General features: G+C 47.2%; 1 protein-coding gene across 1 annotated transcript in view; it reads right to left on the bottom strand.

Moving 5' to 3' along the window:
• The window catches only part of LOC144101692 (uncharacterized), a 228,278-nt gene that overhangs the window by 109,065 nt on the left and 95,776 nt on the right, over positions 1-23,437 (bottom strand). Inside the window, exons 6-8 of the mRNA XM_077634825.1 lie at positions 22,066-22,202; positions 18,870-18,917; positions 16,487-16,522 (exon numbers count right to left, since the gene is read on the bottom strand). Coding sequence (XP_077490951.1) covers positions 16,487-16,522; positions 18,870-18,917; positions 22,066-22,202 — 221 coding nt within the window. The remainder of the gene's footprint in view (positions 1-16,486; positions 16,523-18,869; positions 18,918-22,065; positions 22,203-23,437) is intronic.

Raw genomic sequence — 23,437 nt, 5'->3', positions numbered from 1 at the left:
TATCTTTCCCAATCATTAGGTCTCTCCTGGCACATTTTGTTGATCATATTTTTAAGGGTGCCAGTGAACCGCTCTACAAGGCCATTACACATGGGATGGTAAGGCGTCGTCAGTAACTGTCTTACTGTGAAAAGGCGGTTAACCTCGTTCATTAGCTCCGATGTGAAGTTCGAGCCCCGGTCACTCAAAATTTCCCTCGGGAACCCATAACTCGAAAACATTTCCATAAGACCCTTCGCCGCTTCGATACTGTCAATAGTTCTCAGTGGAATAGCGTCAGGATAACGTGTGGCCACGTAAACTAGAGTAAGGACATATCTGTTGCCTTTGGCGGATACTGGAGAGATTGGCCCCCCGATGTCAATAGCCACTCGCTGAAACGGTAGGTCGATGGCTGGCATCTTTCCCAGAAGTACGGGACCAACTCTTCCCTTCGGAACTGTGCGCTGGCACACATCACATGAGCGAACAAAGCGCTTAACGTCACTCTGAACCCCCGGCCAAAAGAACTCCTCGGTGATACTAGACACCGTTTTTTGAACACCCTGGTGTCCGGCCATAATGGCGTCATGACCTAAGCGCAACACGGTCTCTCGCATATCTCTCGGTAACACCAGCTGTTGGACCCACTTTCCTGAACTAACTAAATATGCATTCCCTGTGCAGAAGACCATTTACCAATTGATACTCGAATGACGTCCGACTCTTCTTTCTTTTAACTCTTTCCCCGACTCTTTCGAAGCAAGCCTTCAAGCTCGGGTCTTCCTTTGGCGTAATTGCAATTTCGCCCGGTGTTACGCTCAGGCACATCGTAACAGGAGCAGAGAGCGGACGCTGCGTTGCTCGGCCTGTCGCTTGGGCTCTTGTCTCTACTGCCGACGAAAAACTTGCTGCACCCGTCTGAGCTGTCACGGGTCTTTCCTCCTTTGGATGTTCCTCAACGCCGAGCATCCTCCACTCGGGATCGCGGTCTTCGACACTTCTTGCACCCGTAATGTTTCCCAAGATGAGATCGTAAATGGGTTGGTCTACGCATTTTGCCACAACCTGTCCAGTACAATATGGCGTGGACACTAATATCCTGGCTTCAGGAAGGTACCTTACTGTGCTGTCTACCAGAGTGACGGCCGACACTTCCCCTGTAAGATCGTCGTCCTTCACCAGGCTTCTACGAACCAAGACTGTATTAGCTCCGCTGTCTCTAAGCACCAATATAGGACGGTCCCCTATTTGCCCAACCACCACTGGCATTGCTGCTTTCGACTTGGGTGTTCCACTCACTGCCTCATTTTCCACCGACATTTGCTCTCCTTTCAGCTGTGGAACTCCGGGTGACGTGAAAAGTTCTACCCTTGAGTCGACAACGCATGCAGCTCGGTCCTGCGTTCTGTATCGGCACTCATCCAGAGTATGACCCCTCCTCTTACAACCTTGACACACAATCTGTGTTTTTTGGGCTGCGCTACTAGTCCGACAGTCAGCTGCACGGTGTCCCACCTTGCCGCAGAGAAAACGCCTTACTGGCGCCTTAGATGCACTTCCATATGCTCTTGGTTTTGCCGCATCTGTCTCTAGGATCTTTTGGGTTTCCTCCTTTGCCTTACTCAAATTTCTTAGCCCTTGAGCCTCGAGGAATTGGTCTGCAGTGTCTGCGAACTCTTCCAATGAAAACAACATTCTTTCTTTCAGGAATAGCGTTAGCTTTGAGCTGCAGCACGCTAAAAATTCCTCTGTGACCAGCTTGTCACTCACACCTTCAAAACTCTTTTCTCTGACATATCAAGGCACCTATCAAAATAGTTGGATAGCCTGCAGGAAAACTGCTTAGCGGTTTCCGAATCCTCAGGTATCGCGGTGCGAAATCTCTCACGAAAACCTTCTGCCGTAAGCCTGAATCTTTGGAGGAGTGCCTTTTTGACTTTCTCGTAGTCCATGGAATCAGCAGTAGGCATCCTTCCAAACACATTCAGCGCCTCTCCGACTAAACACATGCTCAATGCCGTGGCCCACTCACTGCGCTCCCAGCCTTGCCCCAAAGCTTCCGCTCGAATCGTTGCAGATATGCATCCAAATCATCTCTCTTGTCATCAAAAGGAGCCATCAGCCTTCTTGGGCAAACTCTGGCTGATCAAGGAGATTCTGTACCCGCTAAGGAACGCTGATCATTGTCCGTGATCTCCTCATATCCTCCCGCGACATGCGCCTGCCTCCACAAAATAAACTCCTTCTCCCGTTCTATCCTTCTTTTCTCCTGTTCTTCAGCCTCGCGAGCTCTTCTAGCTTCTCGCTCTTCTGCCTCGCGAGCTCTTTTCTCTTCTCGCTCTTCTGCCTCGCGAGCTCTTTTCGCCTCGCGCTCTTCTGCTTCACGAGCGTCTGCGCGTGCTTGCGCCTTTTCCTCTCTCTGCCTATCTGCCTCCTTTTTCTGCCTCTTTCCCTCCTCGTCATATAGACGCAACGCCTCTTCTTTGCTTAACCCCAGCTTGAGCGCCAGCTCTAACGTTTTTCCAAATCCATACTTTCTGCCGTCGAGATATCGGAAAAATCCGAGACGAAGCAAAAAAAAAAAGGAAATGTATCCTGGCACAGGCTCGCCACTTATCTTTGTCACGGATCTCTCCGGAGAACACTCCGACTGAAAGAATGGACTAGGCGACGGGTGTACCCACACAAACACACATTTAATACACCGTACGTGGCACACACACAAGAACACAAAACTAACAGAACTAACACAAATCACAAAGGCTATAAATACACACGACCCGGGCACACTGCTACTAGCGTCTACTACTAGTGTTCTACTATTAGCGGTGGGCGTTCGTGCTCACGGTTGGTTCGGTGGGACTGCGGCGTTGTATGGATCCAGTAGGTGGCGTCGAGGCGGCGTTCGCCGTGCTTGAGCTTGCGTCGGTGGCGGTGTTTGACGTGCTTGGGCTGGCGTCGCTGGCTGCGTCGTACAAGCTCCAGGTCCAAGCGCCCGTGGAGATGATGCAGGTGTTGTTGGCTTTGGTGGCGGCGTCGCTGGCTGCGTCGTATAAGCTCCAGGTCCAAGCGCCCGTGGAGATGATGCCGGTGTTGTTGGCGTTGGAGGCACCCCCCGGATGGGTGGCAACAGCGCTGGAGACACCCCCGGCCGTAGCAGGTGGTAGCGTCCTCTGTTGACTCCCCGGAACAGGCTCAGGCACGGCAGGAAGTCCACGATGCGATGTCGTAGAAACGCAAGCTCACCGGAGCAGTAGCTGGTGTCGCTCCCTTCCAACCGATGTGCCCCTGACCCACCGGAGCCTCCGCTTCTCAGGTGTTCCCTTCCGGGCCTCGCTCTCACTCGCCCTTTTATAGCCTCGGTGTTAGTCTACGTATGTCTTGTCGTCGTCGTCTTCTCTTCTCCACCAATCATCTCTCTCCACGTCACCGAATGCTTCTCCACCAATCATCTCTCTCCACCTCAACGAATGCTTCTTCCTCTTCTTTATTCTTCGGTTAATTCGCGTCGTCGTCTTCGCACCTTTTTCCTTTAAAGTTTAATTTAGGCTCATTAATATATGTGACAACGATGTATACCAAACCTCGATTTGGGAGGACGCTAGAGGACAAGCCAAAAACACCCATCTGGGTGGATTTGTGTTTGCTGCCCACCTACCCAGCAGGTTGTTGGCAACCTGCCAAGCTGTGCATACATATTGTTCCCTCCCTACGTTCCGACGTATGCTGAAGTCACTGCGGCTCCTCCTCCTTGTCCTCCTGTCCATCACGCGCCCGTCCCACCCAGCCTCGCCGCCCTGTCCCCGCGACCACCGGTGTATGGTAATTGGCGGCCTCTCCCACCTCGTCCAGTATGTTTCTACTGCGGAATCCGCGGCCATGTAACACGCGTTTGTCGCCGACGACTGCGAGATGAGCGTGCGAGCTATGGGTACGTTCAACGTGACGACGCCTACCAGCTTCCTCCTCGCCAGTACTACACCGATAATGACCTCCGTCCCTCTTCCTCCCCGTCGACTTCTCCTGACCGGTCTAGGACAGCTCGGCCATCGCGTCGTCGCTCCCCTTCACCCTTTCGCCGGACTTCGTCGCCCCTTCGCCCTCCATCTTCAGCTTCTGCCCGCCAAACGGAAAACTAACCTGTGCAGTTTCCGGAGGTACACTGCACCGCCTGTCGTCGCTCCAATTCCTCCTCTGCTCCCATCAAACATGTTGACTGTATTCCTTGAGGGACATGAACTGGAAGCTTTAATTGATACCGGCGCCGCTATTTCTATTATGAAACTTGACTTGTGTTTAAAACTGCGAAAAGTGCGCACACCTTATACCGGTCCTCCTTTACGTGCTGCAAATGGACAGAATATTAACCCTTGTGGAGCGTGTACAGCCCGAGTCACCATTGATGGCATCTTGCACTTCATTGAGTTTGCTGTCCTATCCTCCTGTGTCCATCAACTCATCTTCGGCTGGGATTTCCTCCAAAACGCCTCAGCAGTCATTACGTGTTCCCCTCCCACTATTGAAGTCACTGAATGCAACATTCTTGCCGATAGAGAACCACTTTCTTCCCGTGTAGTTATGCTTGCCGATCACGTCCTCTATCCGGGCAACGAAGATATTCTATCTGTGACTTCTGACGCCGTCACCGATGGCGACGTCCTGATTACACCCAGCCCTCGTCTCCTGTCAAGAGGTATTATCATCATCGTGTCCCTTCTTCGCTTCTCCAGCGGTTCTTCTCTTCTCGCCGCATTCAACACCACATCAGAGCCCATTCTTCTGCGACGCGACTCTACTGTTGCATCAATTGCTTCCGCCCAGCCTGTCACACTTCTTCCCATTTCCACCTCCGATCGCTCTGATTCATCCCCTGCCTCGCTCAGTGCAGCACTTCGCCACACGATCAGCACCGACCTGACAACAGACCAGACAGACGCATTGCTCGCTGTATTGAACAAGCACGCAGACTCGTTCGACGTCAATTCCGGCACACTGGGTCAAACCGCTGCAGCAACGCATCGCATACTCACCGACGGATCAAGCATAGTTAGACGCCGGCCTTATCGTGTTTCTCCAACCGAGCGCAAAGTTATTCAGGAAAATGTTGCTGACATGCTTGCACGCAACATCATACGCCCATCGTCTAGTTCCTGGTCATCGCCTGTTGTGCTAGTGCAAAAAAAAGACGGTTCGGTTCGTTTTTGTGTAGATTACCGTGCTCTAAACAGAATAACTCGTAAGGATGTGTATCCCCTCCCTCGCATTGACGACGCCCTCGATTGTTTGCAAGGTGCCCAATTTTTCTCCAGCCTTGACTTAAGATCAGGCTACTGGCAGATCCCCATGAATGAAGATGATAAAGAGAAGACCGCCTTTGCAACACCGGACGGTTTATACGAATTCAATGTAATGCCTTTTGGACTCTGCAACGCTCCTGCTACATTCGAGCGTATGATTGACACAGTTCTCCGCGGCCTCAAATGGAAAACATGTCTCTGTTACTTAGATGACATCGTCATTTTTTCTTCGTCATTTCCTGATCACCTTACTCGTCTCGATGAAGTTTTGACAGCACTTTCCAGCGCTGGCCTACAGCTAAACACGAAGAAATGCCGTTTTGCATCAAAATCCATTAAAGTTCTTGGCCATCTCGTCAGCAGCGAAGGAATTAAGCCTGACCCTGAAAAAATCGCTGCTGCGCTGCACTTTCCCCGTCCAACTCGGGTCAAAGATCTCCGCAGTTTCCTCGGCTTGGCATCATACTTCCGCAGATTCATCCGCAATTTCGCCTCTATTGCCTCACCTTTACATGCGCTTCTTCACAACGACACGCCTTTCATCTGGTCTCCTGCTTGCGAAGAAGCATTTGAAACTCTGAAGCGTGCTCTGACTTCGGGTCCCGTCCTCTGCCATTTTGATGATAAAGCACCGACAATTTTGCACACCGACGCCAGTAGCCATGGCATTGGCGCTGTCCTTCTGCAACGCCAAAACACCTCTACAGAAAATGTTGTTGCCTATGCGAGCCGAACTCTGACTTCTGCGGAACAAAACTACACTATTACCGAACAAGAATGTCTCGCCGTCGTCTGGGCTGTTCAGAAGTTTCGTCCTTACCTGTACGGCCGTCACTTCACTGTCGTCACTGACCACCACGCCCTATGCTGGTTATCCACTTTGAAAAATCTGTCCGGTCGTCTCGGGCGGTGGATCCTCCGCCTTCAGGAGTACGACTTTACTGTCACTTACAAATCGGGCAAGAAGCACAAGGACGCCGACGCTCTCTCTCGTTGCCCTATTGCTTTGCCGTCGCAACCCATGTCCTCGCATTCCTCTCCTGTCCCAACGGAGTCAAGCCATTTAAACCCTACAGTTATGCAGTCTTTGAGCGCCGCCTCTATTGCTCCCATGCCAGATATACACTGCAATCTTGCTCACCACCAGAGTGCTGACCCTTACTGTCAAAAGCTGATTGATAGCCTCAGCGGTGTTCTTAGACCTCCAAATGCCCGTCTCCGTCGTCGGCTCAAAAATTTCAAGTTACAGGATGGCACATTATTTTGGCACAACTACAGCCCACTGGGCCACACATGGGTTCCCGTAATTCCTTCTTCCCTGCGTCCTCAAGTTCTACAAGCCTTCCACGACGACCCCACCGCAGGTCACCTTGGGTACCACAAAACCTATGACCGCATCAAACGTCGTTTCTTCTGGCCTGGCCTTTCAACCTCAGTATTAAAATACGTAGCGTCTTGCATCCCTTGTCAACGACGCAAGCGGTCTACGTCGCCTCCTGCCGGTCTCTTGCAACCTCTCCCATGTCCTTCCACACCTTTCGAAGTCGTCGGAATCGACTTGTATGGACCCCTGCCCTTGACTCCAGCTGGCAACCGCTGGGTCGTTACTGCCGTTGACCACCTCACCCGATACGCTGAAACCGCAGCACTTCCTTCCGGCTCCGCTCCCGAAATCGCCAACTTCTTCCTCCACACCATACTTCTTCGCCACGGCGCCCCTCGCCTCCTCCTTAGCGATCGTGGCAAGTCGTTCCTCTCCACCGTCCTCGCCGCAGTGCTTCATGCTTCAGGCACGGTGCATAAAACTACATCTCCTTACCACCCTCAGACCAATGGCCTCACAGAACGCTTTCATCGCACCCTTTCTGATATGCTATCCACCTACATTCACCCTCAGCACAACAACTGGGACTCTTTACTCCCCTTTGTAACCTTCGCCTACAACACTGCCGTTCAACGAACCACCACCTACTCTCCGTTTTTTCTTGTTTATGCCCGCCATCCTACCTTCTCCCTCGAAGCATCTTTCTTCACAGCTTCTACTCCGTCTGCCGCGCCTTCCCACGAACAGTTCGTGTCTCGTATCGCCCACTGCCGTGATCGTGCCCGCCTTCAAACTGAAGCCACTCAAGCTTCCAGGAAAAGCACGTATGATGCGACTCATCGCTCAGTGTCTTTCCGCCCTGGAGACGAAGTGCTACTCTGGACACCTACTCGCATCCCCGGCCTGTGTGAAAAGTTTCTGAGCCGTTTTATTGGCCCGTACACGGTTCTGGAACAAACTTCCCCTGTAAACTATCTCATCACACCTGCATCCCCTGTTCGCGATCGTCGGTGTCGCGGCACCGAGATTGTGCACGTGTCGCGCTTGAAACCCTTTAACCGCCGACCTTAAGATTTAATTTGCGACCAGGATGGTCGCTTTCGTTCGGGAGGGGGAATGTTGTAAGCACTGTGAGTGACCTTCATCTTCATCTCAGCGTAATCATCATCGGTCATCGGGTCGTGCGAAGTAGACGAAGTGTTGCTAAGCTGTGACTAGTCGGTAGCTGCTGCTTCGGCCTACCTGAAGTAAAAAGGTGAATTTGCTGGTGCGTTCTTCTGCCTCACAATATACATATGCACCATGCAGGTTGCAGACTTGCCACTGCCCACCTGGTTGTGGGCGAACTGGAAACCGTGCCAAACGGCAGTTCAATGAACGATTGGTCGCGAGAGGTTGCTCGGGGAAGTGCAACCCGGGTCTCACAAGTCCCGCCGGTGCAGCACCATTCATAACAGGCAGTCGAGAACCGCTTAACCGCTGCACCACTGCGCCAGAAATGTCACGAAGACTCCCAGGGATCTACGAATGTCGAGATTCACAAATTCCGCATATATATGAGCATTAGCATCGCTAATCGAAGGACTTCGACCCGTGAACAATCAACACGAGCACCGTACCCGAAGTGAAAACCGAAGTGCTAGCCCACCTGATCGACATTGGGCCTAACTATGCATACCAACCGTAATTTTTTCCCATGGAAGCGAAGAGCAAAAGCGCCCGTTCATTATGAGCGATGCGTTTGCACGCTGTAGGGCTCCAACTGGTTGAAATTAATCCGGAGCCCACTACGACGTTTTCTCTTGTTGCCCACGTGTAGTGTGGGGGCGTTAAACCCTACACACCGTACCATAACATACAAATCCATACCATACCACATCAAACCATACCATACCGTAACAAACCATACCATATCATACATACCATACCTTAAGCTGCAGCGGTGGCTGAGTGGTTATGGGGGCGTTAAACCCAACACACCATACCATAACATACGAATGTTATGGTATGGTATGGAGCTCAAGTGCTGGTCCGAAATACGCGTGTTCGATCCCGGCCGCTGCGGTCGAATATCGACGGAGGCGAAATTCTTGAGGATCGTGTACTGTACGATGTCAGTGCACGTTAAAGAACTCCAGGTGTTCGAAATTTCTGGTGTCCTTCACTATGTCATCTCTCGTAGCCTGAGTCTCTTTGGGACGTTAAACACCCACAAAATAAATAAACATCATACCGTACTGTAAAACACCCTGCCAAATCACACCATTCCAAACCATACATTTTTTAGCTTTTCCTCTTTGTTGCTTCTGGGGATGAGGTTTGTGGCGGTATTTTTACTTCAACATCGTTCCGAAGCCTTCTTCGTTTCATGAAAAAATGAGGAGTTCAGGGCATTCTATTATTATTATTCACCCCGCGCAGCTGTTCGCACTGCCGACGGCCCCGAGGAGATCCGTAGCTGAGTGTGCATACCGTTCTAGCCTCTCCAGTTCTAGCGGATAGCGTTATCCCTGAGAACCCGTACACTATCGAGAAAAAGTCCATGGCGATCTTCGTCGACTTGCCTGAAGTATGTCGGATCAAAACATAAGTGGGGACGTCTTGCGTAGAGATTTCGACGAGGTGCGAGACCAACCACAGCCGGCTCCTATCGGCCAAAGGTGATCAGTGTTTCTAGGCCTCTGTACTCCCTATACGAATACCCCTTGCATTTTTACACACATCTCAGTCGTGCATCTATCCGGTTTCTGTCGAAGTTCACACGCCGAAGGTTTACAGGCGACGCTAGCAAGTGTCATTCAATGACATGAGGGCAACGTCTCCTATTTTTCAGATTTTTTTCTGTGTCAGTTCATTTTATTACTTCTCACTATTCATTGTCATTCCAAGGGGCACAAAGGGGAATTCTAAGGCTATAATAACATGTTCCCCCACGAGATAGCAAATGAACTCACAAAGTGAACGAGGGAGGGAAGGGGCTCAGGGTGCTTGCCATCTCATTTGTCATATGCCATTGTTACCGGAAACGACGCCTTAATAAGCCAGGTAATTAAGTAAAAGCGAAGTACACGTGGCACCGCCATTTGCGCGCCTCTTGTGGAAAGGGTCGTACTGATACCCTTTCTTGACGAATAATACTTCGCCATCAAAAGGCAATTACCGTCGGAATACGAGGAAAGCAGTGTGGCGAGCGTAGCCAAAATTGCGAAGGGTCTCATAACTAAAACAGCGCAAAATAAAGAGCGGAGAAAAAGGCTAGACGGAGCTGCCACGGTGGCTGAGTGGTTATGGCTCTAGGCTGCTGGCCCGAAAGACGCGGGTTCGATCCCGGCCGTGGGGGTCGAACTTTGGTGGAGGCGAAATTCTAGAGGCCCGTGTATTGTGCGATGTCAGTGCATGATAAAGAACCCCAGGTGGTAAAAGTACGGAGCCCTTCACTACGGCGTCCCTCATAGCCTGAGCCGCTTTAGGACGCTAAACACCCATAAACCAAACCGAAAAGGCTAGACACAAACGCAAGCGTTGAATCTTTCGCCTAGCATTGTGTCCACTGCGGCTGCGATTGGCCGTTCTACATCAGCAAGTTTATGACCGCAAGCTATCAACGACATTTACGCTCTGTTGTGTTTACCTGGGGGTCGGTGAAGCGGTTCCTTTATCTCTTCAGCCCTGCAATCGGCTGCCTAGTGCAGGCTGCGGGAGTTATGAAATCCCGAAGTGTTTGCAGCATGGCTGCGGCAGCCCGGCAGGCCGACGGGCCGACAACCCGACGGACTAGGGCATGCTTCAGCACGCTGGCCTGGCGCGAGGAATCCAACATCTGGCAGCTATAAGCATTGGATGTCGGCGGCGCGCTGACTCGGCTTGTCGACGACTCCGATCTCTGCTGGCTAAGCCAATCCCCTTGTTGAAGTATATTTTATGGAGGCCAGACATCGGTTTCTGTCTGGAGGATCTTGTCCACAGATTGGTAATTCTGGACTTCAAGCCGCCCCGCCTCGGCTCATGCCCTGCATCAGCCTAGACCTACCGCTGCACAGAGCTCGAGATTCCTTCTGCATTCGCCATTGCAACACATCCGGCAGGAGATGTCAGCCGCACCCTCCACAGCATAGTAGCTTCTGTCCGCCTCGCCACTACCACTGCTTGAGCCCGGCGTTTGCACGTTCAAGGTATCCAAATTCTTGCCCTCGGACTCGCAACTTTCGTTACAGACTACAGAGTCATTGCTTCGCCTGTGCCGTGTCACATCTCAGGTGACCCTGAACGATCGCTTTATCGGTGCACTCGCCCTTGCAGCCGCTGCTGTAGTCCGAGCCGTTGTGCGCTCCGGGCCTGCTGACCCTAAAAACGCGGGCTCTATCTAAACCGTGGTACTCGTATTTCCATAAAGGCGTAATGCTAGAAAACCCGCGTTCTGTGCGATGTCAGTGCACGTCAAAGACTGCCGGGTGGTCGAAATTATCCGGAGCCCTCTATTACGGCGTCCCTCACATTCTTAGTCGCTTTGGGTCATTAAATTTAAACCGAAGTTGTGATTCATTATCCGAGGAACATGCAAGATTACGTCATCGAGATGATCACCAATTACGAGGAGAAGACATTTAACGTAGACAGAATAAATTTATGGCGTGTTAAGAAGCGCGAAAAGACACGGGTTCATGTCCTTTGCGCAAGTTGAGATGTCTGCAGTCAGTGACCAAACAACCGCGTTCAGGGCATTGGCTGTACGATAAAACTGCTGTGTCGTTCATTCGCGACTTGGCGACATGACGTAATCGTGGGGTGTTTTGGTGTCATCATCTTACGATATATATCCAGAAACCAGTCGGAAGCGTCAAATGCGTTATATAATAAGCATGAATACATTATTTCCTTCAGTGACGATTTCAGTGAAAGACTATGTAGAAGAGAACAAATTGTGCTTGCCAAACATAATTGTGGAGTAATCAGCCAATTAATGCTCAGATTTTTTTCCTTCTCGTATTGCTTACGATTTTCAACTTTGTGGGACATCATCCTTCCAAGGAGGAACGGGTGTAATTTGTGCAGCTCGTCGAAAATAACTTTGAATATTAGCAATGCTTCGTCGGCCGTTTGGATCCCGACATTTGATGACGGCAACGACGGTTATTCCGGCCACTTTTTTTCCAAATGTTATTCAACGTTCATCTGAAACAATGGTTACGTGGCACCATGTTGACGGACGGTTTGCAAACTGGTGACAGTAGTGTCAGCTTGAACTGCGATGTGGCGCATTATTCCAAGGAGTCCGCCTCGATGAGCACATTCTTTTCGTATTTGGTATTTAATAGACGGCAGCTGAAGCTCCTACATTGGTTAATCTGGCCCTTGTCTCAAACTCACGAAAATACACGCTGATCGCTTCCTCAGAACGCTCTTTCTCCGAGTTCGATAAGGAAAACTGGCAGCTCTAATGGTGCAATCAGAAATAAGTCAAACCCCGAAAGGATCTTGGGCATGTAATCGACTGTAAAGAAACGCTGATTTTTTTTTTTCAAAAAGCGCGAATAAAACTTCACATATATTTATTTCTGCATTCATGCAAGTAGTGAGCAGTAATATATACGTGCAAATATAATTTCTTTTAAAACAAAAAAGCATCGCCGTGCGCACATACTTCTCCTAAATACCGAAACAGTTTACGAGTGTGCCATCATATGGCGTCATTTTGCAGCCGTGGGCGTTGAACAGAGTGAAATGAGACGCTTTTAGCAAAAGAACATTTTGCAAACCAATCAAAACAGGATTTGCTTTTTATCTCTTGACAAACACACAAGCACCTCGTGTCCTCCTTTGTTGCTAACAAGTCACTGTTTACTGTCACTGCTGATCTCCATGGCAAAAGTTAGGAGTAGTTTAGCAGACATTCTACGCAAGATTGCCTACAGCCTATATGTGCTGAAGAGAAAATTACCTTCTTTGCCCTGAAACTACCTTCTCTTGGTACACTTTTCAGAAACACAGTGATAGCGAGACACATTTGGTTAAGTAATTTTCTAATTAATCACAAACCCGCTCGTACATTAAGGCTAAATGCACGATTTTCTGTTTCGAAGTGCTTTACCAAGTTTCATTCTTTCGTGAGAATTTATGTTTCTTGTATTTTTAGCGCTATTCTTAACTTTATATACTTTGTTCTCATGCAGGAAGAGTAGTAAAAAAATACTTGAGGGAAAACCTCGGTTGATGTGTTTTGCTGTTTATTCCATTTGTCGCAGTTTTTTTCCACCTACTAAAATGGCTGCCGGTTACAGCTAGAAAAGCAAGTGCGACATTCCATGTACAATTTGATGTTGAGCAACAAAAGCATATTATCATTACTAATATTATACCTTTTATGTCTTAACCAACTATAAAATATAGAATAAAATTAAGCACATTCCTTTCTAATGTACCTATTATCTTAATGAGCTCCTCCGTTCCTCATAACTGAATTCTATCCATCAAGGGGATACGGCAAGGCTGCATACTTCATAGGATCCTGAGAAACTGAGAACTAGCTCCTCTGATAGCAAACAGACATCGAAAAGCGTTGTTTTCTCACACAAAGGATGTATTTTTGACAATACAGGTTGCAGTCAGCATCGTCGGAATATTTCTTGTGCGGTTTCTCTTCTTTTCTTGTTTTTTCGTTGTTTGTGTAAGGATAAAAACTTGCGCAAAAGTAAAGACAATTACAAGCTTTTGCGCTATGAGCCCACTCTGTACATTGGCGAGTTCCTTTAGGGACCTGTAAAAGAAATACATTTCGTGAGAAATTCACCTATGAACATTTTTAAAGGTACTCAGCTGCAGTTTTAATTTGCAGTTGCCTTTAAAGATCAAAGGCCAAAAGGGCTTAGACTTCCCTCGCCTTATTGGTGTTCTGTTCTGCAGTTTACTCTAATAGATCTAGATCCAGCTCTTCTAAGAGTGTCGAAAGCTGCAGCTTTAAGGGATTGACATATCTGCTTCTGAACCACAAAGGGATCCTGCCACTTGTTCTCTTTAATGAATCTCCTAAAAGGATTCCGCTATCAGATTATGAGCTATTATTATTTCGATAGTAAAACCCTTTCTTGCCAATAAAGCCAACATTTACCGCCCCTCCTAGGCTAATATTTTGATTTACCCTCAATATATCGCCAACACTACAGCATCAATATTCTTAGAGCTAGTTTTCGCAGCGTAGAGTGCCAATTTAATCAGAATGTTAAGATTTAGACCAGTGCAAGACTCTGCATCTCATTCAAAGTAACACAGATAATTAAATTCATAGTGTTTGCAACCACTGGCGCAAATTCTTTTTTTTATTTTACTTTATCTATCGCTAAAAGCTTCTGCGAAAGTAAACCACCAGTAATCAATTTGAATGACTCATTCTTTACAATAATGGAGGCGACTACATAATACTGAATCAAAATTTGAGTGCAGCTCTGCAGGGCTGGCAGATGGCGCGCTACACAGCAAGCCACCATCCTAGGAGCTCCTGTGGCGGCTACTTTCCGGTTGCCCATTCCTCTGCTGACGCCGTGGCAAGAGGCGTTAGCCTCTCCCACTAAACGCCTCCTGTCACTAGCCAGGTAACAGCCCCCTGAAAGGTTGCGTTTCGCTCTGCTATTCGAGTTGTTGGTTATGCCCACGACTTCTATGGCGCGGAACGGCTAATAGCTGCTCGCTTCAAGTAAACTATTTAATATTACTTAAGGAGCCTATAGCGTGTCAGAGCTGTATTCGTATTCTGATGCGCTGGACCGCTGAAAAAGCTGGGCCAAAAAATTCGCTCTTATAACTCGAGAACACTAACCTTAAAAATTGCTGGGAATCTTAATTCAGTCGCCCGATATAAATAAGGCACACCGAACTCAGCAGTTGACTCAAAATTCACTTTCTCTTTATGGCGCCGCACTTACAGCAGATTTCTCATAGCCGAATCTCTGTGGTGCGGACATGATTATTTTTCTCGCTCTAAGCTTCCATATGGTGCTGTATTTTAAGTGTGTCGTGGCAAAAAAAAAAGAAAGCCCCAAATATCGCTCCTGCAGCAGACGATCTTGTGCCGACGTTCACTCTTCATCGGCAGACGTCACAAAAAATCGTTTCTGCAAAGATATTCGCGTAATTGGTTTGCAGTTATGAGATTTGCATGGGAATGAATTGCTGTCTTATTTTTGTTCTTTGCTAAAGCAATGAACGATTTTTCGACAGTATTTCTTGGGCAAAAGATATTTACATTAAATCTCATTGCTAAAGCTGCACAGCTCGTTTTGTGGCTCCAAAGCAAATGCATTTGTGCATGCAGAGCGGAGTTAAAATTTTGATGCCAAGGTGAAGATTGCTGTCTGAGTGGTACCTTGCCTCGACAAGCGTTCTAGAATCTTGTGAGCGATTTGCAGCACTTTCTGAGAGAAAACGCTGCTCATATCTAGGCTTGCCGATAAGACTAAATCCGAAATTGAAAGCATATTAAACCCAAAAGTTCTCTGAGGCGCGCGAAGAGCTCTTCTGAGGCACTGATGCCTAGTGGCATATATGGGCGGGTCTGCCACTTACAGGTGAAGGATACTTTGGCTGCAAGTGCCAGGGTTTGCACAGGAAAATTGAATGGCGGGGGAATGCTGGCGGCGATGCCAGCGAGCAGATTATAGATGATGCAGCCGAGAATCTTTCCGAGAACTAAAGGATTCGTGCCAATGAAGGTTTTCAGCAGGCACTGAAAAGAGGCGGTATTGTTATATAAAGCGCTGACAAATAATACACAAAACATTTATGCCCGTTTATTGCGTCAGTTACCGCAGCCAGACCAGCCAAATATTCACTGTTTGTCGTTCGCATGAAACGACGTGTTTGCGCACAGAGATCACGTGGCCAATTTACTTTGTTAACATGACTGTCTTGTCGCAGACGCGTTCGTAATATCCTCGTTAGCAGAAACGGTAGCACCACATTGCAAAGTGAAATGACCCATTGGTTTTGTTAGCAGGGCGCATTAGCCATAAAACTAGCGACTGATCCACAGGAAAAGTTTTCTGAGCTTGTTTGATTGGTCACAAATTCATTATTCATACAGCTGACGCTGAATATATTGGATTCACATTACGACAGCGGCGCAAGGTAATTTATTTTCCTGGCGGTTCCTTATTACCAAATCCTTTTTATAAAGCTAAATCACTCTGTCACACAGTTTCTGCATACCACACTAGTCGGTTCACGCTGGTGCTAGCAGTGTTCTCGCACTACGTACTATCGCGCTCAATATGAGTTGCAACGCGCCTTCATCGACCGGAGCTGGCTCCCTCGTCTACATCCTCCAACAATCGCTCGGAATTCTGGGAAGAACTGCCATTCCAGGAAACGACCACACTCCCTTTCAGGAAACAGCTTAGTATAACTGAAATGCATTCTGACTGCGGTATTCTACTGCATCCCAACTGCCATCGATAAGTTCGCTATATATTTCCTGTTATTGGCCCAATTAAGAATTCAAGACGAAATATTTAAAACTGAATTCAATTTCATGCAAACGAATTCCGTGAACACGTGTTACTAACGTGGTTTCTTTCACCGGTCTTGCATTCGGCTGCCTGTTTTAGCTGATTTTAATTCAGTCCGCTCAGTATTGTCACAAACAGATTGTTTTGCGGGTAAAATTCAATGCTAATAAACATCACGAGGCTATAAGCTGAGTTTTCGACATATACCGGAGTTGCCCCAAGAAGAAAATGTATGCTCTTCCACTTTCATGTTTCTTCCTGTCATTACAGCTAAAAACTAGGATGCTAAGCCTTGCGGAAGAAGACAGTTTCTTCCTTCCTGCAACAACATAATTAGAAAGCTCTAAAGGAATAGCTTTACACGTTCATCACTGCCAAAGCCTTACCGATATAGTCTTCATCAAGGTATTAACGAGTGCGTCCTGAAATTGAAAGAAAATAGAAAGTTAAAAAAATGGAAAAAGGTAACAAAGATACAATTGAAGCCCAGAAGGAAAACACTCGAGTACCTGCGTTTTTGTTTGAAATGTATAGATGTCTGTGGACGCAAAACAAGTGGGATTTGCAATTTTAATTTCGAACACAACAAAAGTCAGTGCAGTGTTTCTTTCTGAAGCCCGCTCCTTATGAAGCTTGAGCCACAATAAGCACAGCTCGCACAAGCTGCCTATAGCTGAATGCGACTTTAGTGCATCGTATTTGCTAGGGCACCATTTTAAGATCTGTGTCGCCGTTTATGTGCAATGCATTAAGTATGGCAGGGTACTGTTGGTAAGCGCAGTGCACGCTATGGATGGATCATGTACAGTCATTTTGTGCACAATCCGCTTCCCATTCAACCGCGGGGGGGAGGGGGGGGGTTTCTACCGTTGCGTGAACCTACCAGAAATTTAATATTAAGAAGTAGGTTCGGCACTTCTTTTAGGGCCCAGGTATTAAAAACGGCGTTGTGCTAGGCCAAAATCTTTAGGATGTACGGGTTGCTGCGACAGCCAACGGCCTATAATGTAATCAGTGGTCAAGTAACACGCTTTGCGAATATTGATTATGGTAACAATTGGTACCAACTGCTACCAATTGTTACCAGTTGTTACCAATTGCCAATTGTTACCACTATGGTAACAAGTGGCGACAGCTCTGATTCGGCGCAACCATATAACGGCGCCATCCGCAAAGGCCCGCTAAGCGGCACTGAGGCTAAAAGCATTTTGAAGCGCAGTTTCTGATCGAGCACAACCTAGCAGTTATGTACAGCGCAGTACCGTCCGCCCCGTCACGGGTACGCATTCCATACTCCTATTGGCCCCGCGCTACCAGTTTACATGTACTCAGAAAGTCGATTACCGGTCCCATTTATTCGGACTTGCTAGTTAACGCGCGGCACGCAATCTATTTCTTAACTCCATCTACATGAGTGCGATGAGCCTCAAAGCCAATTCAACACCCTGTCGTCGCATTCCTGCAAACGCGGCTGCAAATGTGTCTTTGACAAGAGAAATCATATGCCGCCTAAAAGACCTCCTGAAAACCTAGACAATTGTCCAATGAAAGAAAAACATCGCATGTATTCCTCGTTTCATGAGGATAATAAAATACCACAGAGGGTGATAAAGCAATTTCTGGCCAGATTTAGCACTGAAACTGCCAGTCAAAAGAAGAGCTAATGATAAGCGTGCCATTTCATGCCAAACTGGCTTGGATTGAGGTCCCATCTCTAATGTTTATAATTCCATTGTGCAAGATTGCGTCAAACGAAAAACGTCAGTGCTTAATAAGTCCATTTTAAACTATGTGATTAAGACTTTCACGTTAAGGGCCACATTGTTTTCAGAAACCTAGATTCGATTCCTATTTCTTGCTATGCTTATCTTTTTTTTGGAAGGAAAAGAACCATCTAATGCTGGGAGTATTCCCGATTTCACGTCATTGGCGAACAAGACAAACATGATCATGCCTAAGAAGTAAGTGGCGCTGCATACTACAATCAGGAATCCACGCCAAAAAACTGTATTCACGACACTGTAGATCGGTGGCTAACATGGCCGGTAGTGGCGACAGTATTCTTGCTCTTTAGTTGTTTTAGCTTACACCAACTGCGCTTTCAATACAGGGAGCGTATTTGCCATTTATACACGCTACTCTAAAAATACTGGCGAACTACATTTTTACAACACTTTTATTATTTACTTTATAAAGGTATTCTACTTATAACGAAATCTAAAGTGTTGGAACGCTTGGACGCCTATTAGTAAGCGACGAAAATTGCTTCAAATTTATGTTCTACACAAAAAAAACCACAGCCGCAAAAGAGCAAAATTTAATGAGGCTCCAAAATTTTTGCCCTAGCACTTACTTCCACTGCGGCGGCGTTGGCGCATGTACTTTAATACCGTGCTGGAACACTCCCTCGGAAGACGGCAACGGAATATAAGCTTGTTGGCGCCAATACTGCACAGAACCCCACCGTCGACTCACGCGCAAAATCGTGAGAGCCATGTCTTTTAAGGCATTTTGCCCTGAGAATATCTGGCTCCTCAAGCGTGGTGAAACGTTGCTTACGGGCCAAGCATTTGAAATAACTCGCATCTAGAGTACATATGGAAAAGACAATATCCGCAAATCTGCATTCTTTGCATACGTTTTCTTTGTTATTTCTGAAACCTATACGCCAGGTTTCTTCGTTATTCTTGCAAAAGATCACAAGCTGCTGCTTCACTGGAAGCAGAATTGCGCAAAGCAGAGGCAATGAGCTTGAAGCTCTGGGCTTACCGTCACTTTGTTGGGTGCAGTGCACACAAGCGAACCGAAGGTGAAGCACTGGAAATTAATGAAAGGAATTAGAAAGCATGAAGACACATTATTAAGTTTCTCTTATTGATGCCTTGGGATGACCTGCACCACAACATTTATTAGAACATGGCGCTAAGAAGCCCATGTGGTCGAAATTTTCCCAGCACTTCAGTACGGCGTCCCTCATAGCCCGAGCCGCTTGGGGCTTTGAACCGCCCAAAACCATCAAACTTGCAAGAATCCTCGATGCTGCATTTTATACCAATGTCATCGCATTATCAACGGCTTATGTGGTGGTTACTACGCAATGAACTTCTCCTGGAGCGAAGTGCGAAGGAGATGTAGTGCTAAACATTAACACAAAACTTTCGCTAAGTCATGGGCATATATACAGTTTTCATATCGGGGGTATAAGTATAGGGTTTTCAAGCTACTTTAATATTGCTTTGCATGCAAGTATCTGTAAAGCTGTGTATGTCACGGTCCAGGTAATGCCACCAGTTTGAGGACCGAGTTCTTTGGGTATACCGAATTGAGGATTCAATGTCTTTGCGTGCGCTGAATAGAGTTGATGCGGTATGGCCTTCGAGAAAAAATTTCTACATTCGTTCTTTCTGCATTACGGACAATGTTTCAAGAAGGGCCGCAGACTTAATGCCCTTCAGGATCTGCCTCTGTGGCCACGTAATGAACGGACTGGTTCCACGTGTGCTCCGTATTGACAAAGGCACGCCTAGAACCAGAGAAGAGCATCGCTACGCATCTGGCGTTTCAGAGGCTGAATCCACGTTTTCGCTCCCACACTAGCCAAGTCCAATAAGAGATCTCGTTTTCCCGGCATTCGCGGTATGATGCAAAATATGTTTCGTGCCGCCGAGTCAGTAGCATACGTTGTCATTTAACGCTCACAGAGAATTGGATTAAAGAGGAAGTCAACGGTAAAGAGGTACGAATGTTTCACTTCAGCCGACGCTTGCCGTAAAACTACGCTAGAAGCATTTTAATACTTTAGAAAAGCCGTGGATAATATTGCCAATGTAAAAGGCCACACAAGATTTCTATTAGACGAGCCGCAATGCCATTAACATGTCAACTGTCTTCACTGACTCCTATCAGACTGCAAAATGTGGAGTCCGAAGTGAAAACTTCATTGCAGTCCCTATTAGAAAACTTCGCTCAATCGCGACGCCAGCGGCACGGTCACACTAGGTCGATCTCTGCGAGTCAGTCGTCGGCGAACGGATTTTAAGCGGTGTCTTTACGCCTGTAACACTACGAGGAAGCCAGAGACCCGCCGGTGGTCGGCGCAGAGCGGTGTGTGTGGCGCGTCGCTCAGATCGGCGTGGTCGTGCGACAGTCGGCCGGCACGATGCCTCGCTGTCCGCACCAATCAATAGCCATCGCCGTCATCAGTTCAACCCGCCTACAGCCCCAGCACGCGTGCTCTCGTTCGCGGGAGGTTGACTTCGATATGTGCTTGCCATTTTTTTCCGGCTTGTTTTAACAAAAACCTTTATGTGCTACCCAGACAAGCAATCCGGAATAATAGTACACAATTCAGCATTTACGGAGTGCCCACGATCTTCCTCCAATGACATTGGCTGCACCCAAATGCTAGTGCTGTTACATGCAAGTTTACAAGCAAATACTGCTCGTTTACATGTTAGACAACCAAAGCTAAGCCCTACTTATATTTCTTGCCATTTTATGAGTTGTAGCTTTGCTTGTCTTGCAGGGTGCGGCAAATATGCAAGCAGTGCCAGTGGATCGAAGTGCGCTCAAGGGAGTAGTCTTGATAGCTTGAAAGGGCACACCGCGCACGACAGGCGCTTCGCAATAATTATATCAGTTCACTCGAAATTTGCCAATACTTCATTTTAAATAATTATGCCAGTAGCATGTTCGGCGACCGTTTTCTTTAAGGAACACCCGAATTTTCTTTACTAAAGCGCCGCCCACTGACGCTTTCAGAATTTCTGTGCACGCCACGTCACACCGGCGATTCCGAATAATTTAAGGTTGCTGTTCCAAAATCTACATTGTATGACCACTTTAAGTAGCTACAAAACTTGCGCGTTTGCTGTCTACAATCGCCAAAATCACGTTCACGAGTCCTAGAATGTCTAGAGTACGCGGATGTTGGCCGGCGTCGAGTACTACAAAGTGTGACAATGTTGAACGCTTTTCACAAGCACGCACATATTTCGAGGTGAAAGTGAAGCCACTTGTTTCTTCTCGCGCTACTACCCGTTTCATTTTCATCTACAGCTTCGCACACCGGGGAAAGGAAGTGCAGAGACTTTTTCTGTCGCGCTTGTGTCCGCGGAACGGCATGCCGACATGTAATAAGGATTTGGCATGGTCCAAGGCATGCAAATTACATTAACTGAACACGCGAAAGTGCACCAAAAATCAATTTCCGCGACAATATAAAGAAACCGGGTTCGATACCTGCCTCGACTGTCGAATTTCGATGGAATGCGAAATTCTAGAAGCTAATGTAATATGCGATGTCAGTGCACGTTAAAGAACCGCAGGAGATCGAAATTTCCGGAGCCCCTCACAATGGCTAGATTCGAGAGGTAACAGACTCGCATGCACCTTTTTGCAAATAAATGCATAGCGCGAAGCCCATCATCCACTGCTAAATGTTTCAAAATCTACTACTTGCCTAGCCTTCACTGCGGTACTTAAGACGGTTCGTTCAGATTTGCGACATCTCAGGGAGGTGAAGAACCTAGGTCTTTAGCAGAAAGCTTCTTCGGTTCGATAAGCCATCCGCGTATTCATATAACATTCAGATTACTAAAAGTTGAGTGTCAAACTGCAATCTCAGCGTCGTCGTCCTCAGTTGTCATGAACCAAGTCACCACATGGACATGTTCTACGCTGCGATTTGAATTTCTGTTCCTTTTCTATTATCCCTTTCCTTGTGTAGGTTTGCCAACCAGCCACTGCCATGATGGTCCTCTGCTTTTCCATTAAGAAACAAAAGGTTAGAGACAAAGGATTACAGCTGTACTCGAAGTTAAGGCTGCGATGAGTGCTTTTCATATGCAGTAGCGAAAACAGGAGGCGAGAGGACCGCGAGTTTAAAGTTGCAACTTAACTCGGCAGCCACCACTCCTTAACATCACATGGAACAAAAATGTTAAGCGAAGAATACCTCGCTTACCTGAGCAGTTTGGGCGTTATTGGGAACAGAAACAGGTATTGATGTTGCCCCGCAGGTCGCAGTCGTGGTTGGGGGAAAGAGTACCACGCAATTCGTCGCAGGGTTCGCAACGCAAAACGGGCTCAAGTTCGGTAAAGCTGCAACATGAAATTGCGACACAGCAATTTATAAATCGACCTCATTGTTTTTGAGATTAAAAACGGTTTTTCGTGGTTCTTAGACCTGCAGCTCATTTCTCATAAATTGGGCAAACCCCCTTTCACCCCGGAAATGTCTGTTCCAGAGAACACACAAGGCCAAAGAGGGGAGTTCCTCGTTAAGAGATAGGTATATATCAAAGGGCAAAGAAAACTAGGGTTTTCCTGAACGAATATAAGGACACCGCACAAAAATACCTGTTATCCAATGCATTTTCAAGAGGAGTGTTTGGTCACCTGGCGATCTTGAACCTTTTTCAGTGCTTTCTATTCCGGAGGTGGCTTAATCTCAGGATATTTGCAACGAATAATCTTTAGAAACGAAAGGTGTGAATACGCGTATTGACCAGGAATCTATACGGCATCATATAAAAAGCGTTATCCACGCAAACGAAGTCCTAGTCCCGGGCTCATTTCTGTTTGATATAGAACCTGTGATGTTCAATAACTGTTTTCGGAGTTTACAAAGCATTGAGGACTTGCGTGCACGCCAAGTCCACCGCAGAATATTGGGCGCACAAAATAGGGAAACCTTCGTCCCGAATAAAGACGAGTGCTTATAGCAAACTGTCAATTTAGCCAAAAAAATTAACCCAATAAACCTATGTTTGTTGAAATATTTGCACAGTAACACCATTTCTGCCAGAAGCTGATACAAAAAAATATAGCCCTATTTTCACCTCCCGTTTTCTGGAACACAAGAAACCCCTAAATTAACGGCCTTCTATATATACAATCCAAATAGTAAGTTTCTTGCATTTCTCTGATAACGAGAGCCGATGAGTCACTGCCAATCTCAGGTACTTTAGACTATTTTTAGTGGCTCAGACAGCGCACAAAGACGAGGACTGACAGTAAGGAAGGCGGCAAAAACAGGATAGCATCTAGCAGAACAAGACGTTTTGAACCAGGCAGCAGGTTTTAGTAGTTTGTGGAAGAGCGCGGTGAAGAGCACCTCTTTTTTTAGTTTTGTGGACTGAGGGAGTAACTAAGCTGCCGTGTCAGTAAGAAACTGATAAATACGCAACATGTGTAATCATCTATCAATAACGTCAATTTGGAAAGCCTTATTCCATCCAATCAACATCCGCACTCTGAGAACACTTTGGAATGAATTGCGTTCACAAGCGCACAAAGGGAAGTTTGTTGTGATTTTGACGCGTGTGTAAAGCGTA

This window comes from Amblyomma americanum, chromosome 8, assembly GCF_052857255.1.
Source record: "Amblyomma americanum isolate KBUSLIRL-KWMA chromosome 8, ASM5285725v1, whole genome shotgun sequence".
Taxonomy (NCBI): Eukaryota; Metazoa; Arthropoda; class Arachnida; order Ixodida; family Ixodidae; genus Amblyomma; species Amblyomma americanum.
The sequence above is the reverse complement of the archived record's forward strand: the minus strand, read 5'-3'. Positions and strand labels throughout refer to the sequence as shown.